The 18,916-nt window shown below is 43.4% G+C and overlaps 1 protein-coding gene across 1 annotated transcript in view; it reads right to left on the bottom strand.

Moving 5' to 3' along the window:
- IYD (iodotyrosine deiodinase) overlaps nucleotides 1-17,176 on the bottom strand; it is a 29,717-nt gene extending 12,541 nt beyond the window's left edge. Inside the window, exon 1 of the mRNA XM_027551837.1 lies at nucleotides 16,935-17,176. Within this exon, the coding sequence (XP_027407638.1) occupies nucleotides 16,935-17,106 (172 nt within the window). The 5' untranslated portion in view covers nucleotides 17,107-17,176. The remainder of the gene's footprint in view (nucleotides 1-16,934) is intronic.
- Nucleotides 17,177-18,916: the final 1,740 nt, after the last annotated feature.

Below are 18,916 nucleotides of genomic sequence, written 5' to 3'. Positions count from 1 at the left end.
CATAACTGACTCTGCTGAGCCCCCAACACCTTTCTTTTGTCTTTATCTGGAAATGATATTTAAGGTGGTGGCTGGGGCCATTTCCCTGGCAGCTCAGCTGGTAAAGAATCTGCCTGCAATGTAGGAGACCTGTGTTTGATTACTGGCTCGGAAAGATTACCTGGAGAAGGGAAGGGCAACATTCTTCAGTATTCTTGCCTGGAGAATTCCACGGACAGAGGAGCCTAGCAGGCTACAATCCATGGGGTCACAAAGAGTTGGACATGACTGAGCGACTTTCACTTTCTTTCTAGAGCCATTTCAAGGGGGTTACTCAGTTTTCCTGGGTCTCTCCCATGTACACAAGAAATATACATATTGTTAAATTTCTGTTTGTTTTTCTCTTGTTAACCTGTATTTATTACTAAGAAGAGATGTCTCAGCCAAAAACCTAGAAGAATAGAGGGAAAATTCTTTTTCCTCCTTTAGAGTCACAAGGTGACCACTAGAGAAAGGGAAATCAAGTTCGCAAAAATATCTAAAGGATATGAGCTCAAAAACATCATAAAAAAATGAAAAGGGTCTGAGAATCCTGAACTCTGATCTTGACTGTCCTTCAAACCCCAGACTGGTTACAAATCAAGAAAAAGAAAATTTTTGCTTCCCCAAAGATGAGAAATATAAATTTCTGTTAATGGTGAACTAGCTTATTGAAGCTATCTCCCACCAGCTGAAAATCACTAAAGTGAAAGTGAAGTCGCTCAGTCATGTCCCACTCTTTGCGACCCTATGGACTATAGCCTACCAGGCTTCTCCATCCATGGGATTTTCCAGGCAAGAATACTGGCGTGGGTTGCCATTTCCTTCTCCCAGAGATCTTCCCAACCCAGGGATTGAACCCGAGTCTCCCACATTGTAGGCAGACACTTTACCGTCTGAGCCACCAGGGAAGTCCAAAGTGTTAGTCCCTCAGCCGTGTCCGACCCTTTTGTGACCTTATCAACTGTAGCCCACCAGGCTATCTGTTCATGGAGTTCTCCAGGCATGAATACTGGAGTGGGTAGCCATTTCCTTCTCCAGGGAATCTTCCTGGCCCAGGGATCAAACCTGGGTCTCCTGCATTGCAGGCAGTTTCTTTACCATCTGAGCCACTAGGAATCATCGAAAATCACTAAGATCTTGAAAAAAAAGTATTACTTTAAAACCTATCATAAAATCATTAAATTGCTAACAGCATAGTAAGACATCCCCAGGCCAAAACTTAAGGGAAATTAGGAACCTGAGAAGGTAAATAAGTGCAAAAGCTACATTTGCCCTGTTAGTATCTGCCAATCCCTATATATTTACATGTTTATTTTTATATTTTCAGAGATCAAGAGAGACAGAAATCAAAGCCCAGACCCATATACAATGGGAAGTCTGACAAGCATGGACCCCAAGACTACATCCTTAGAAAAAGTAAGAAATGTAAATAAGTCAGCCCCCAAGGGGTTACAGCATTTTTGTGAGTCATGCCTCAAACCTGAACTTGGAACAATGTGGTCCTGCCTGAAAATAGCGCCATCACCCAACAGAAGCAAATGCCAACATACAGATAATTTTAAGTGCAATAGTCAGCAACCCATCAAAGACAACCAGACATACACAAAACCAAAACACCTTGAACAAAATATAGCAGAGCAGATTTTTAAAAATAGAATCAGACACCTGAAGTCTCCAAATATGGAATCGTCAGACTCAAAAGATAGAAAAACTTTGATGGCTAGGTTTAGAGGGAAAAAAAAAGACAAGCATTTATAAATCTGTAGAGTACAGGAAAAAATGAAAAGTTACATGGAAAATAGTCTAAGATAGAGATTAGAACTGAAAAATAAAACAATAGAACTAAGAACTTGGTGGATGAGTTTAACAGCAGGTTAGACATACCTAAAGAAAGAGTTAATGAACTGAAGATAACTTAGAAAAAATATCTTGAACAGAACAAGGAAAGACCAAAAGATGGAAAACATAAAAGAAAGATCAAGAAAAATAAAGCAGAATGAGAATGTCTATTATATGTCTTATGATAGTCTCAGCAGGAAATGGGAAAGAGGATGTGGCAGAGGCCCTATTTGAAGGAGACTATTTGTTAAAAGGGCTTCCAGGGTGGCTCAGCAGAAAAAAAGCCACCTGCAGTGCAGGAGACACAAGAGACTCAGGTTCAGTCCTTGGGTGTGGAAGATCCTCTGGAGGAGGGCATGGCAACCCACTCGTGTTCTGGCCTGGAGAATCCCATGGACAGATGCATGCATCTGATTAAAAAAAAAAATGATGAAAAATGCCAAATCTACAGATTCGAGAGGCCCAGTCAATCCCAGGTAGTAAAAGAGAAGGAAATGGCAACCCACTCCAGTGTTCTTGCCTGGAGAATCCGAGGGACAGAGGAGCCTGGTGGGCTGCCATCTATGGGATCTCACAGAGCTGGACATGACTGAAGCGACTTAGCAGCAGCAGCAGTAAAAAAGAAAAGAAGCCCACATCTTTTATAATCAAGTATAAAATCTCAAAATCAGCCAGAGGGAAAAAAAAGATTCCTTTAGGAAGAGGCCCAGATGGCTTCATAAGGGAGTTAGTTCTATCAAACACTCAAAGAACATGCATGCGTGCATGCATACTGAGTCCCTTCAGTCGTGTCCAACTCTCCAGGCGCCTCTGTCCATGGGATTCTGCAGACAAGACTACTGGAGTGGGTTGCCATGCTGTCCTCCAGGAGATCTTTCCAACCCAGGGATCGAACCCTTGTCTCTTATGTCTCCTGCATTGGCAGGCAGGATTTTTTTACCACTGGCACCAGCTGGGAAGCCTGAGTAATACTGGAGTGGGTTACCATGCCCCCCTCCAGGGGACTGAACCCTCATTTCTTAGTTTCCTGCATTGGCAAGCAGGTTCTTTATCACAAAGAGCAATTATTGCTATATTTTCTCAAACTCTTACCAAGAATAGAAATAGAGGAAACATCATCCCCAACTCATTTTATGACACCCACAACCTTGTTACCAAGTCTGACTAGGACATTAAAAGAAAGAAAGGTTACAGATTCAACTTCCTCATAAATATAGATGCAAAGAGTCCTGACCAAAATATTAGTAAACAGAATTCAACAATATGTAAAAAACAGTGCACTTTGATCAAGTTGGAATTATCCCAGGAATGCAAGTTAACAACGTTAGCAAAACCATGTTTGTTACATTTACAAGCTAGTAATCATTGTAATATGGAAAAAGTGTTTGATAAAATTAGGCATTCATCTCTTAGTAAATTGGAAGTATAAAGGAACTTTCTTATCATGATAAAGTCTAGCTATGGGGAAAAACACCCAGAACCAACTACATAGTTAATGGTGAAACATTTAAACTCTCCATCAGATATTGAAAATGAATTAATATTGCCTATTCTCACCAGAGTTTTAATTATGAAAAACTAATTTTTGAAGCTTTTAGGAAAGAATGTAGGAGACTATCTTCATGACTTTGTAGAGAAGAAGAATTTCTTAAACAAGAGACAAAAATACTAATCATGAGGAAAAAATCTGTTCTGCTTACCTACACTAAATTTATCTTTACACCTGCCTGCTTCTACCATGTTTTTCTGGTTTCCTCTGCTTCCGTCCTGTTCAGAGAGCTGTGAAAATCCACAGAAGATAAAGATGCAATGGAGGATTCAATAAGTGGAGCTGAAAATGGTAAAATGAAGAAAACGAACTCACAGATACGGTAGAAGATAAAAAGGAAGATATATCTGGTGAACTAGAAGCCTCACCAAGGGCAGACCCAACCACCTCATTTTAGAAGGTTTTCCAGTCAATAACACTGTGAAGTTCCTGGTAGGCTTTTCAAACAAAAGAGTTCAGAAGACCTTATTGCTGAATTCCCAGATGCTTCATTCCAACATTCTTGAAATTGTTGGTTATAGATCCAAAATATCACAGTTCTACCTCTGAACATGTGTGTTTCTTCATTCCTTTCACCATAACTAGACAGTATTTTCAGTCTGAATTACAAAGATTCACATGTGAACTACGAAGATGCCAACTGAAAGAAATTCTAAGATACAGTCTTCAAAAATTAAAGATTATAAAAAATAGGAATGCTTTGAATGTATATATATATATATATACACATATAATTTATATATATATATATATATAATTAGGCATTCATCTCTTAGTAAATTGGGAGTAGAAAGGAACTTTCTTAACCTGATAAGTCTTAACTATGGGGAACAAACAAAATCAAAACACCTCAGAACCAGCTACATAGTTAATGGTGAAACATTTAAACTCTTTCATCAGATATTGAAACTGAATGAATATTGCCTGTTCTCACCAGAGCTTTAATTATGAAAGACTAATTTTTGAAGCTTTTTAGAAAAGAATGTGAGAGACTATCTTAATGACTTTGTAGACAAGAAGAATTTCTTAAATAAGACACAAAAATATTCAGTTCAGTTCAGTTCAGTCGCTCAGTCGTGTCCGACTATTTGCGACCCCATGAATCGCAGCACACCAGGCCTCCCTGTCCCTCACCAACTCCCAGAGTTCACTCAGACTCACGTCCATCGAGTCGGTGATGCCATCCAACCATCTCATCCTCTGTTGTCCCCTTCTCCTGCCCCCAATCCCTCCCATCATCAGAATCTTTTCCAATGAGTCAACTCTTCACATGAGGTGGCCAAAGTATTGGAGTTTCAGCTTTAGCATCAGTCCTTCCAAGGAACACCCAGGACTGATCTCCTTTAGGATGGACTGGTTGGATCTCCTTGCAGTCCAAGGGACTCTCAAGAGTCTTCTCCAACACCACAGTTCAAAAGCATCAATTCTTCAGCACTCAGCTTTCTTCACAGTCCAACTCTCACATCCATACATGACTACTGTAAAAACCAAAGATTTGACTAGATGGACTTTTGTTGGCAAAGTAATGTCTCTGCTTTTTAATATGCTGTCTAGGTTGGTCATAACTTTCCTTCCAAGGAGTAAGTGTCTTTTAATTTCATGGATGCAATTACCATCTACAGTGATTTTGGAGCCCAGAAAAATAGTCAGCCACTGTTTCCACTGTTTCCCCATCTATTTGCCATGAAGTGATGGGACCAAATGCCATGATCTTCGTTTTCTGAATGTTGAGCTTTAAGCCAACTTTTTCACTCTCCTCTTTCACTTTCATCAAGAGGCTTTTGAGTTCCTCTTCACTGTCTGCCATAAGGGTGGTGTCATCTGCATATCTGAGGTTATTGATATTTCTCCCGGCAATCTTGATTCCAGTTTGTGCTTCTTCCAGACCAGCATTTCTCATGATGTACTCTGCATAGAAGTTAAATAAGCAGGGTGATTTTAAATAAGCAAGGTAATATATAGCCTTGACAGACTCCTTTTCCTATTTGGAACCAGTCTGTTGTTTCATGTCCAGTTCTAACTGTTGCTTCCTTACCTGCATGCAGGTTTCTCAAGAGGCAGGTCAGGTGGTCTGGTATTCCCATCTCTTGAAGAATTTTCCACAGTTTATTGTGATCCACACAGTCAAAGGCTTTGGCATAGTCAATAAAGCAGAAATAGATGTTTTTCTGGAACTCTCTTGCTTTTTCAATGATGCAGTGGATGTTGGCAATTTGATCTCTGGTTCCTCTGCCTTTTCTAAAACCAGCTTGAACATCTGGAAGTTCGAGGTTCACGTATTGCTGAAGCCTGGCTTGGAGAATTTTGAGCATTACTTTACCAGCATGTGAGGTGAGTGCAATTGTGTGGTAGTTTGAGCATTCTTTGGTATTGCCTTTATTAAGGATTGGAATGAAAACTGACCTTTTCCAGTCCTGTGGCCACTGCTGAGTTTTCCAAATTTGCTGACACTTTGCAGCACTTTCACAGCATCATCTTTTAGGATTTGAAATAGCTCAACTGGAATTCCATCACCTCTACTAGCTTTGTTCATAGTGATGCTTCCTAAGGCCCACTTGACTTCACATTCCAGGATGTCTGGCTCTAGGTGAGTGTGAGTGATCACACCATCGTGATTATCTGTAAGGAAAAAATCTGTTCTGCTTACCTACACTAAATTTATCTTTACACCTGCCTGCTTCTATCATGTTCTACCATATAATATATATATATTCTACATGTATACATATGCTTAACTTGAATTAGTCTTGGACTTCTGGTTATTGTTGGGCCTCACCAACTACTAGAATCTTGGAGGCAGAAGATGCCAAAAAGAGATGAGTACAGAAAGTGGACTTCAGTACATCAAATCAGAATAAACTGATGTGAGTTGGACTTTTCAGGGAAATTTAAATCAGATAGACAAGGCTTCACCAAGAAGGCTCCCAAAGAAATAGACACTGAAAATATCAGTGGAATCTAATGAGTAGATAGTTCTTTTATACAAAGGCTGAAGTCTTTCCTAAACTTGATCTGATATTTTTCAGCCTGATGGGGATGGTACAGAGAAGCCACATAACCAGTAGAAGGCAACTCCTACTTAGATAACAGCAGGTAATCAGAATCCACTATGATCAAATTCCCAAAAATGCTCAGCACTTTTTCATTAAGGTAACAGATTTAGATTGTTTTAAACCATAAAATTTATCTGTGTGCGTGTGCATGGCTTACCTGAATTATTACTGTACTACCTAAACTGTGTCTTTAGAAAACTGAATATGATGTTATCATATATTTTCCTCATTCACAACACAAAATCCAATGAATATTTACCTGATAAGACATATTATATCCCCTGCCTTCAGCTGTGTGACAGAAAACAGTTGTGACTTTCTTTCTTGAGTAGATACAAATCCATTTTGATGCCAAGGATTAACTGATGTTGGAGTTATGATTATATTATGGTTGTTGTGACATTTACTAAAGGGTTCTCATTTCCAGTAATGGTTATTTACATAATTTAAACCAACTCTCTAAAGTAAAAAAAAGGCAAAATGCTTAGTAAAATATAATTTAGAACATTTTCTTCTACATATTAATGAGCTAATCTGTAATTTCCCTGGTGGCTCAGTGGTAAAGATTCCGCCTGCAATGCAGGAGGCTTGGGTTCGATCCCTGGGTTGGGAAGATCCCCTGGAGAAAGAAATGGCAACCCACTCCAGTATTCTTGCCTGGGAAATCCCACGGACAGAGAAGCCTGGCGGGCTATGGTCCATGGTGTTGCAAAAGGTGGACACCACTGAGCAACTAAACCACCACCACCAATCTGTGACTATAGGACATCATAGTTAAAAATCTAGGTGAAGGTTAGTACCAGTAGAGGTAGACCAGCAATCAAATGTCCGGAGAATATTTTCCAGTTGCCAAGAAACAGCCATGAGGCTGAGTTCAGACAAAGAGATGGTGACAAAAGTCAAAACCCCAAGGCCATCCAGGGCTTGAAGGTTTATGTTCCAACAGTAAGACTAAAATGTAATTAATCCAGCCCTCGTGTCTTAGAGCCTAGGATAATATCCTGTGAGTGATCCAAGGAACCATAAGACTTGATCTCATATTAAAGTTGTCCCAGTGTTACAAAGTTGCTCAACTTGTAGGTGCAAATGTGACTATTCCCTGGAGTAACATCTTGTTGTTGGTGGCTAGTTGCTAAGTCTTGTCTGACTCTTTTGGGACCCCATGAACTGTAGCCCATCAGGCTCCTCTGTCCATGGGATTTTGCAGGCCATGAAGTGGGTTGCCATTTCTTTCTCTAAGGGATCTTCCTGATCCAGGATTAGAACCACTGTCTCCTGCTTGGCAGGTGGATTCTTTACCACTGAGGAAAGCCTAACTATATCACCTGGGAAGCCCTAACTATATCTTAGGCCTCAAAAAAAATTATGAGTAATTTTCCAAAAGAATAACCAGTGTACAATAAAAAATAACAGTGTGTTCAAGAAAATAAGAAGTCATGAATAATAACTAGAAACTGCAGGCATCAGAAATAGACCTACAAAGACTTGAGATATTGGAGTTATCAGATCATGAAGCAGCTTCAAACTGAGACTAGTGTGTAGGATGTTTACAGGAAGTACCTTTGGGAACAAAACTTGTGGAAAGGAGAGGGAAGAAACACGATTGGACAGAAGACATCATATTTCAGTGTAAGCCTTGTATGATGGCTTAGCCAACAATAGGGCTTCTTTGGAAGAAAAATAGCCCATCAGAGTTGTCCCCAACTAGGCCCAAATGACTGGGCCTTTATACTCCTAAGCCAATCGTCATTGCATATAAACCACCCTGGGAAAGGCAGAATCTTGGGCAAAGCAAAGGTAAACCCTGGAATATGCAGACAGTTGAAGGCTCTTTGTTTACAACACTCCCAACAGAAGGAGCAACAAGTCTTTCCTTGAAGGGTGATCCAGATGATACATTTCCATACCCATCACACTCTAACTCAGCAATCGCATGCATACCTCAGAGACAGTCATGCATATGTATCCTAGAAATAAGTATTAAAATGTTATTAGAGGCATAGTTGATCATAGTCCTGAACTGGAAATAGCCCAGATCTTCATCAACAGTAAAATAAATAATGATATACTCATGAAACAGAATACTATACAGCAGCAAAAATGAATGAACTGCGGTCACATGCCTAACCTGAATGAATTTTACAAATAAAATGTTAAGCTAAAGAGCAAAGTCAAAAGAATATATGCAATAGAACTCTACTGTTTGCTGCTGCTGCTGCTGCTGCTGCTAAGTCGCTTCAGTCGTGTCTGACTCCGTGTGACCCCATAGACGGCAGCCCACTAGGCTCTTCTGTCCCTGGGATTCTCCAAGCAAGAACACTGGAGTGGGTTGCCATTTCCTTCTCCAATGCATGAAAGTGTTTAGGAATGCATATTGAGGTGATACATCTATAAAGAAAAGCACAGAAGTAATTCCCATAAAATTAAAAATAGTAGTTATGTCTGTGGGATGAAGAGGTGTGACTAGGAATATATGGATTTATGGAGTACTGGAAATTTATACTTCTTGATCTAAGTGATAATTATATGGATTTTTGCTTTCAAATTATTTGTTAAGCCATTCATCTATGTTTTATACGCTTTCCCAGCCAGCATATTACATATCACAGACTTCTCTGGTGGCTCAGTATAAAGAATCCACCTGCAATGCAGCAGATGCAGGTTCGATCCCTGTGTCCATGAGGTTGCAAAGAGTTCAACATGACTTAGTGACTAAACCAACCGCTACCTTACGTTTCACAATTAAGGGATTTGTGCGTGTGTTTTGTTTTAATAAGAAAGCCATAGAAATGAATTGTGCAAAAAACCCCAAGGGTAGATCAACTGAACACAACTGTTAAGACATTTCACAGTCTCTTAAGTGAGACAGAAGGATGAGAGATGAACCATCTGGGGAAGGTGGGGCAAAAGTAGGAGATGGAATGAATGGATATAGTTAATTTGTCCTAAACATGCAGCAATCCTTCATGGAGCCAGAACTATAGCTTAGGTTTCTTAACTCCTAAATCAGTGTTCCTCCCTTCCTGCCCCCCAAGTACAGAGGTTTTGCTTTCTGAGGCAAGTTTCAGTTACCCAGGGTCAACTGTGTTCTGAATATATTAAGCAGAAAATTCAAGAAATAAGCAATTTATACCAGTAGTCATGTATGGATGTGAGAATTGAACTATAAAGAAGGCTGAATGTCAAAGAATTTATGCTTTTGAACTGTGGTGTTGGAGAAGACTCTTGAGAGTCCTTTGGACTGCAAGGAGATCCACCCAGTCCATCCTAAAGGAAATCAGTCCTGAATATTCATTGCAAGGACTGATGCTGACCCTGAAACTCCAATACTTTGGCCACCTGATGCAAAGAATTGACTCATTGGAAAAGACCTTGATGCTGGGAAAGATTGAAGGCGGGAGGAGAAGGGGATGACAGAGAATGAGATGGTTGGATGGCATCACCAACTCAATGGACATGAGTTTGAGTAATCTCTGGGAGTTGGTGTTGGACAGGGAAGCCTGGCATGCTGTAGTCCATGGGGTCGCAAAGAGTCGGAGACGACTGAGCGACTGAACTGAACTGAAGTTTTAAATTATGCACCATTCTGAGCAAGATGATGAAATTTCATGCCTGTTCTGCTCCGTCCCCCTACCTACATGAATCATCCTTTTGTCCACGTATCCACCTAATTAGACACTTAGTAGCCTTTTAGGGCTTGGTGGCTCAAATGGTAAAGAATCTACCTGCAGTGCGGGAGACCTGAGTTTGATCCCTAGGTTGGGAAGATCCCCTGGAGGAAGGTGTGGAAACCCACTCCAGCATTTTCGCCTGGAGGATCCCCATGGACAGAGGAGCCTGATGGACCCCTGAAAGAGGAGCCTGGTGGGCCCCTGACAGAGGAGCCTGGTGCGCGCCAGTCCGTGGAGTTGCAAAGAGACGGACACTACTGAGCGACTAAGCACAGCACAGTTATCAGGTCAACTGATGAGGTATTGCTTGTCCTCAGGTAACCCTGATTTTACTTAATAATGACCTCAAAGCACATGAGTAATGATGCTGGCAATTCAGATATTCTCTTACTGTGTCTAATTTAAACTTTACCATAGGCATGTATGTATAGGAGAAGCTTAGGATATGTAGGGTTCAGTACTATCTGTGGTTTCAGGTATCCACTTGGGGTCTTGGATGGTTTCCCCTCAGGATTAGGGGGGACTGCAGTCAATGTCCAGGAGGTGAGATGTCACTTAGGGAGCCCTCAGATAAAGATAAGAATGACAATCGAAACAGAGGGAAGAGAGCAAGAAGATCCAGGGCCTGGCCCTGAGGATCTGGGGCATTCCAGGTGGAATTCAGGTAGGAGAGAGTCCTCTGCCCCTGGGAGCACCCACACATTTCACTCCTGGATATGTGCGGATGGGGAGAAGAAGGCAAGAGGGAGAACAGGGGATTTGGGGGAGACTGAGAACTCACCTACAGTACTAGTAGGGATCATGGTAGCTCATTGCTAGTAATGAGCAACTTCTTACACTTCACTAGCCAGGGGCAGTGGGAGCCCACATGGTACACATTTAATGAGATGGCCCAGTTACTAAATCAAAAGGCACTAGATGTGATGGGGGAGTGGCCACTAACACCTACCAGCTTTCCAGCATTCCACCCTGAACCAAACCCAGATGTCATCAGGTCAACTTTATCAAATGCATCAGCAAAGACTTTCGACACCATGCTACTCCCCACCCATGTGTCACAAAGTCCAGCAACCTGTTTAGTCAGTCAGTGGTAAATGAGAGAATGCATGAAAGGCCTCCTTAACTTTAGGTCCGTCCACCATTTGCAGAAACTAAAGGCAGTAGAGGGGCATGACTCAGCAGTTTCTGCAGCCACTGAAGTCCAGGGTAGGCATTCCTACTCTGGCAGAATGAAGGGGCTGCCTCTCAAGCCTTATCAGGGCAGCCTTGTCTCTGAGGGGGGCAGACACTCGGCCCCAACCACCGCTGGGTTGGATTGTCCTGAAGGGCTTTCTAAGCAGAGCACAGGGGGAGCTGCTGTTCCTGGAGCCTCTCCCAGGACAGAAAGTCTACACTCGACCTGGGGAAAGGGGTCAGCTGAGCCAGATGGAGAGAAGCTCTGAGGGACTGCAGGGCAGTGAACCGACACAAAAGGCACGGCTCTCTCCTTCCTCTTGAACTCCTAACCATCCCCTCCAGGGAATGTGGGCTTACCAAAGGAGAGGGAAGAGCCTCTGTTCTGTGGCTTTTCTGCCACCAGCCCAGACCAGCCAAACCACTCTGGCAGATTCATTTAAGTGGTAGAGCCCACATATTCAAAAATAAATGCACACCACTGTGGTCTGCGTTTAACAGAAGTCCTGTGCTATCACACATGGAGTTTGCTATTGACACCAAAACCAACTTGCCTTGTATCGTGGCTTGAATGCCAAGGAGCCAAATTGCTCCCTAATTAGGTTTAATGGCCAAGTAATTCTAGGTCATGTCTATCCTTTAATGTTTAACTTGGAGGCATTTTTCTGGCTGCATCTATGTGAACTGCTTTTGTGTTTTTGCAGTTCCACTTCCAAATCTTGGCAAACGGGCCAAATGTTTTCCGGCTATGAAACCGCTAAGGCCAATTTGTGTTGTATCATCCTTGTTCCCTCCCTGCAATTTTGGAGGAGCCTTGAGCAACCATGTTAATTAGGCTCTGGGTGACACAGCTCTTCCAGTTGACAATGGGAACAACTCTGGGGCTCAGCATTGGCACAGAGAACTTTTCCTTCCCACTTCCTCAGCCATCGCTTTCCTTTCTGTGTGGGCCTCTCAGCCATTTGTTGCAGTGTAAACTGACTCACTAGCAACAAGGGTGGGTGGGGGTTGGGGAGTCTGGGGGTGTTCAGCTGGAAAGATCTGGAATAGAGCAATGCTATCCCAGGTGAAGTGGACAGAACTTGTTTTCTGAGCCCCTCCACCTCTTCTGGGGTCCCCAGTGTCCTGTGCTGACCTTTACTCTCCCCAGCAGTACCCACCCAGATTTGATCCCAAGGATGACATCTCCATCAAATCCTTTCCTGTCCCCAATCTTCTCTCATCTGAATTCAAACTTACCTCTCCTTTGTCCTAGGACCATAATGTCTTACAGGAGTCCTGGTAAACCAGCCTGTTAAAATTAGTCATGCAGAAGTATGCATGGGTGTCAAAAGATGATGAAATGCAAAGATGAAGCTGAATTCCTTGCTTCTTATAGCAGAGGAAAGCTAGGCAGGTCTTGAGTGCTGCTCTTATATAGCGTTTTTGTCAGGGGTGTGCTGGCAAACCAGCCCTCTGAGAGTAGGGAGAAAAAGAGCACTGAATTATAGCCCTGGCCAATTTCCAGTGCTATAATATAGAGTCAGCACTCCTATCATGGCCTGACTTCAAGCTACTAGCAAGTGAACAAATGGCCCATAAAATTTCAGAACCTCTAAGATCTCCTCAGGCTAGTTCTTGCACACCACTTGGTTGGAAAACATGGAGTTCAGGCATTGGTTGGCTTCCAGGCATGTAAGAGGGTTAATATCATCTGTAGGAACAGTGTTACTTGGTTGAGACTGTTGTTGATTAGTTGGCATGCAGAGGAGCTGGAACTGGAATGAATCCATCTCTAATTGGCTGACTTGTTAAGCTTTTACTGAAATGAGCTGTCATTGATCCAATGAACAGGTTTGAAACAGCTGCATATGGGTACATAAAAATCTATCTGTTCCTAAGTCTGAGGAACATTTTTATTCTCAGGTGTTGAGCACATTAGATACAAATTTTGGCAAAGCCTGTATTAGCAGTGACTGGGACAATGAAAATTCAGTTAGAATACTAGCTTTTGGATGGCTGGCAAAGCCAAATAAAGAAAATCCCCACTAATGTTAAAATGGACACATCTCAATGTGTTTCCTGTCTTTCTCCTATTTCCAGTTCCATGAGCTTTCATGAATCTGGGACTGACTAGAGGACTTTTGTGCAGTATTTTCAGTTCATTTTGGGGAAACAATCTGAAGTTTCCTGTTTGAGATTAAATATGGGTCATTTCTCTTCCTCAGACCTCTGCCACAGATAAAGAGGGAACAGAAAATCCTCATCAGACACCATGTGTGACTGGTCCCCAGACAAAGTCTGTGTCTGACATCTAGTCAGCATGTCCTGTCTATGTCCTGCCCCCACCTCTCCTCCCCTCGCCCTCCACCCCACACAGGCTGATTCCCCGACCTGTGAATGTGGAACAGGAATCTTGTGAGTCAGAGCTGGCAGAGGTTGGATCGGTGCTCATATTTCCCTCAACTCACACTAGAATGGCCTACAATACTTATTTTACTGTTTTGTCTCTGTTAATTTTCAAAATGGCTTGCCCCTGGTCTCTATTGGCTGTTATCAAAGCCATCTCGTGTTTGCTTGGCAATGGTAGCTTTCTCCTCTCCAATTATACCTCCATCGGAGCCACAGTACTGGCAGTGTATCCTCTCTTAGACTGTGTCCACCCACCCAGTGGTTAAGAGCAGGGACTTGGGTGCCAGAGTTTAAACATTAGCCCTACCTACCACCTGTATGCCCGTGTGACCTCAGCAAGTATCTCTTATGTAGACAAGGAAAATCCCAACAAGAGACTGTGAACTCTACACTTGGGGAAAATTTGCTCATGGTTGCTGGGAAGGGGGGCTACATGTTCACTTTATTCCTCCTTGTAAAGAATAGAGAATGAGAAGTGAATCAACAGGCAGAGAAGCAGAACGGGGCCACATAGCTCTCGTATCTGGTCCCAACCATCAGGCACAGGTCCCTGATCCCAGGTCCCTGGTTCCCCACCAGCCACATTGATCCCTCTGTATCCCTTCAATCCTTGGGTCTTCAAAGCCAGTGGGCTTTTCTCAATGCACACACTACTTCTGATCTCTCAGGAAATGTTTAACTCTGTGGGCCATCTCCTGCCCTCTCTGTTATGGGTCATTCTTTGGAAAAGCCTGGAAAAGCCTTCTTTGTAGACCTGGAACTCAGGAACCAGCCCCCGCTGGGTCCTGGCTCCACCACTAGCTGCTTGGACAGATGATTTAGATGATCTGAGCTCAGCTTCCTTATCTGTAATATAGGGATGGTAATAGTGCCTGCTCCCTGTATTGTTATGATTCACCCTACGTAAAAATGACCTTGGATATAGAAAATACCTGGAAGGGCTAGTTACTAACCTGCCCTTCTTCCCTATACCTGTTCTTCCAAGTCCATTCCTCCCAGGCAGTTCCTCTCATCTGAATGTGCTCCCCACCAGGTTCTCTCCTCAGCCTTCTCTTTAGCAATACCCCTAGTGAGTTCATTTGTTTCCCAAGTTCCAAGCATCACCTTAAGCTGGTGACTCTCCAGTCAGTGTCTGTGGCCTGGATCTCTCACCTAGAAAGCTCCCTATCTTTCTGCTTCAATGTGCCACTGTTCATTCAAGCCCTAGACGCCCTGCACTACACTCAACAGCATCCCTTTTAAACCGGGTCCCCTCCCCTCACCTTCGTATGACAGTGTTGTTCTGATTCTTCCAGTCTGCAAATTGTTGCCCTCTTCTTCCTCTCCCAACATCTAACTTATTGCCAGAGCCCATTGTTCTTCCTTGTCTGTCCCTTGGATCCACCTCTTCTCTTGCATTGTGCTATCCCCACTGCCCCGCCCATTGTTACCGGAGCAGATCCTTACCCAGCTTCAGAGTGGATCTCCCCTCATTCATGGAAGTGCTTCTCAGCTGGCATAGTTGGCATCCAGGGAGGAGAGTAAGAGACAGCCCGGCTAGGAGGCTGCCTGGGCTTGGACCCTGTGTGGTATATTCAGTGTACATGGCATAGCCAGTGATACATGGCTTCCAGCATGGAGTGCCAGCTGTGTACCCCACTCCCAAATCCTAAGGTTAGGACAACTCAGAACACACACACACCCTTCCACACACATGCACACATATACTTCCAGGTGGCCTCTTTTGGAGGGAAGGTGGAGCTTTATTTTTTTTGGGGGGGGGGCTCCAAAATCACTGCAGATGGTAACTGTAGCCATGAAATGAAAAGATACTTGCTCCTTGGAAGAAAAGTTATGACCAACCTAGACAGCATATTAAAAAGCAGAGACTTTACTTTGCCAACAAAGGTCCATCTAGTCAAAGCTTTGGTTTTTCCAGTAGTCATGTATGGATGTGAGAGTTGGACTATAAAGAAAGCTGAGCGCTGAAGAATTGATGCTTTTGAACTGTGGTGTTGGAGAAGACTCTTGAGAGTCCCTTGGACAGCAAGGAGATCCAACCAGTCCATCCTAAAGGAAATCAGTCCTGAATATTCATTGGAAGGATTGATGTTGAAGCTGAAATGCCAATACTTTGGCCACCTGATGCGAAGAACTGACTCATTTGAAAAGACTCAGATGCTGGGAAAGATTGAAGGCAGGAGGAGAAGGGGACAACAGAGGATGAGATGGTTGGATGGCATCACCGACTCAAGGGACATGAGTTTGAGTAAACTCTGGGAGTAGGTGATGGACAGGGAGGCCTGGCCTGCTGCAGTCCATGGGGTCACAAAGAGTCAGACACGACTGAGCGACTGAACTGAACTGGGGCCATTAGTACCCCAGCTGAGAGTCACTGAGCCTCTTCCAAGTCAAATCCAGCCCACAGAACCTCCTCAGACCCACCCCAAACACAGATCACTCAGAGCTCCCAAAAACCTCTCCCTGCCTGCCTGCCTCCTTCATCACCTTGTCTTTCTCAGGTCAACCATGCCCCCACCCATCCTCAACTTCATTTTTGCCCCTTCCCTGGTCAGCATAGTCCTTCCATCTTCTTAGCATCTTTCCTAGCGGTTCTGTATTCAGGCTCCTTCTGTTCCTCTTAACCTCCTCACCCTTACTATTCATATCCTAGTAATCCACCAGGCCTGGTTCAGCCTTCTGTAACTGCCTTGCCAAGATCCTGAGCCTTCTCAAAACACCTTATAATCAGTTCCGCCTGTCTCTTTTTTTACTCTCTTTCAGTTGTCCATTCATTGCCTTGTCTATTGAATCAGACACTCGGCTTTGAGGGCCACAGCCACTCCTGTCTGTAACCCACAGGGCTGCTATAATGAGTAGTAGTGAGCTCCTACACAGCTGCCCTTTTTTATTTCAAAATTTTGATCAAAACCTGACTACTTAACTCATGGCCGCACCAGCCTGTGATGTGCCCCCTGCAGAAAGATTTTAGCAGCCAGTCAGGACAGGAGCTGGGGAAAGCCAGCCCTTCAACAGTTTTTTACTGATGATCCAGCTTTTTACTTGGTCACAGTAAATGACAAGCTGACACCCAAGATAAATGATGTCTCTGTCACACACTAATTTGTTTGCATGATAGAAGTTGACGATGAAACTGACCTGCCTGCACTTATTTCTCTCCATGAGTCCCCCCAGCCACTTGCCCTCATCGTAAAAATACAGAAGGTGGGAACCGAGCAGCAGAGCCAGCGTCTTTACCTGCTTCCTCCTGGTGGACATCGGTGCTGTCTTTCAAGTCTTCATCCACCCAGGGTCGAGCCTCAGCCCCAGGCTCCCCCTTCCTTCTCTCAGTGCTTCCATCAGCATTTTTAAAGATCCACACCATCCAAATGCAGATGACAGCTACCAAGACTGGAGTCAGAAGAAACATGGTGGTGAGACTGATCCTGAAGGGTGTCCATACTTCCCAGGCTGGGGTTTAAACAAACAGGGACAGGTGTGGGGAATGCTGGGAGATGAGTGAAGAGAGGGAGGGGTTTGCTCGGGGAAGGGACAGTGAACCTGCTGACTCCACGAGGACTTTGCCAAGGAGCAAATATCACAGCTGTGTGAGTCAGGGTGTGTTTCGGGTCTGGCAATGCATGGGTGAGCGCACTTTCTTAAACTGTGTGCTCAATCAATATATTCTTAGACAATCACTGCCAGGATTTGAGGATATACTTTAAAGCACTAGATCTTGCCAGCCATGGTGGTATTTCATCTTTCTCCTGTAGATTTTCTCTGAGAGCAGTGTGTCCTCAACTGGCCTGATGCTAGGAGTCGCTTAGTGTTGGCCCCTTCGAACCAACCTCCATGCCTGTTTTGAGCGGTTCCCAAATCTGGGGTGTTTTCCTGCAGTTTTAGAGACTGGGCAAAGGATTGGCTATCTCAGGCCTCTCGTGCACATTTTGTCTTATATATATCTATATTATTTCAATTCTTTTCAACCAGCATGTACTAGTTTTTACTATTTCTACTTTTTTTGTGTGATAAGATATAATAATATAAAGTTTACTATCCTAGCTCTTTTTAAGGCTCCAGTTCAATGACATTAAGTACATTCACAGTGTTGTAAACCCACCACCACGCTTCTAAAAACTGCTTCATCACCCCAAACAGGAACCCTCTAACCGTGAAGCAGTAATTCCCCACTTTCTCTTCCCACAGGCCCTGGTAACCTCAAACCCACTTCCTACATTATGATTCTGACTGTCCTAGGAGCCTTCTGTAAGTGGACTCATACAGTATTTGTCTTTTTGTGAATGGCTGTAATGACTTTCACTCAGCTGAAAGTCTTCAAGATTCATCCATGTTTTAATACAGATCAGAATGTCGTTCTTTTTCATGGTTCAGTCGCTCAGTCGTGTCCGACTCTTTGCGACCCCATGAATCGCTAGCTCGTACTATATATTTTTATGGGGGCTTCCCCAATGGCTCAGCAGGTAACAAGTCTGCTTGCAATGCAGCAGATGCAGGTTTGATCCCTGGATCAGGAAGATCCTCTGGAGAAGGAAATGGTAATCCATGCCATCATCCTTGCCTGAAAAATCCCATGGACAGCGGAGCCTGGATGGCTACAGTCTATGGGGTTGCAAAGAGTCAGACACAACTGAGCACTCGGCACAGCACATGTATTTTTATACTTAAAAAATAGACACTAAATAAATGTTACATTTACAAGAAGACCATTACAATACAGTGCAATAAGTGCTATACTAGACAAGTATGCCTGGTCCCTTATTCCATCTGAGACAGGAAAGACCCCACAGAGGACATAGCTTCTACTGTCTCAACAAACTCAGTGTGACCTGGGACAGTGCAATTGAGGGAGCTTGCGCCAGAATCTAATCTATACACTCTCCCTTGAGAAACTCTTGCTGCAAAAAAAAAAAAAAAAAGATCAGCTGACCTAGGCAGTGTGTTGTGTAGTGACATGGTTGCTTTGCCTGGATTTCCATTCTGCTGTGTGCTCATGTCTCACTTCATGACTGGTGATCAAGAGTGGATGGATTGGTCAGTCTGCAAACCGCACTGGGAACATCCTTACTTTAGAGAACATATTTTCCCAAGACACACATACGAGTCTTTACTTCCAGTGCTGGTGGTGAATCTAATTATCCCTGTCCTTGAATCCTTCTGCTTTAGTAACATTCTGCAAGTGTATTTGCAGGGTAAGTGAAATGAGGTGAAAGAGAACTTTC

Source organism: Bos indicus x Bos taurus, chromosome 9 (genome assembly GCF_003369695.1).
Source record: "Bos indicus x Bos taurus breed Angus x Brahman F1 hybrid chromosome 9, Bos_hybrid_MaternalHap_v2.0, whole genome shotgun sequence".
Lineage (NCBI taxonomy): Eukaryota > Metazoa > Chordata > Mammalia > Artiodactyla > Bovidae > Bos > Bos indicus x Bos taurus.
This window is presented reverse-complemented; position numbering and strand designations above follow the sequence as displayed.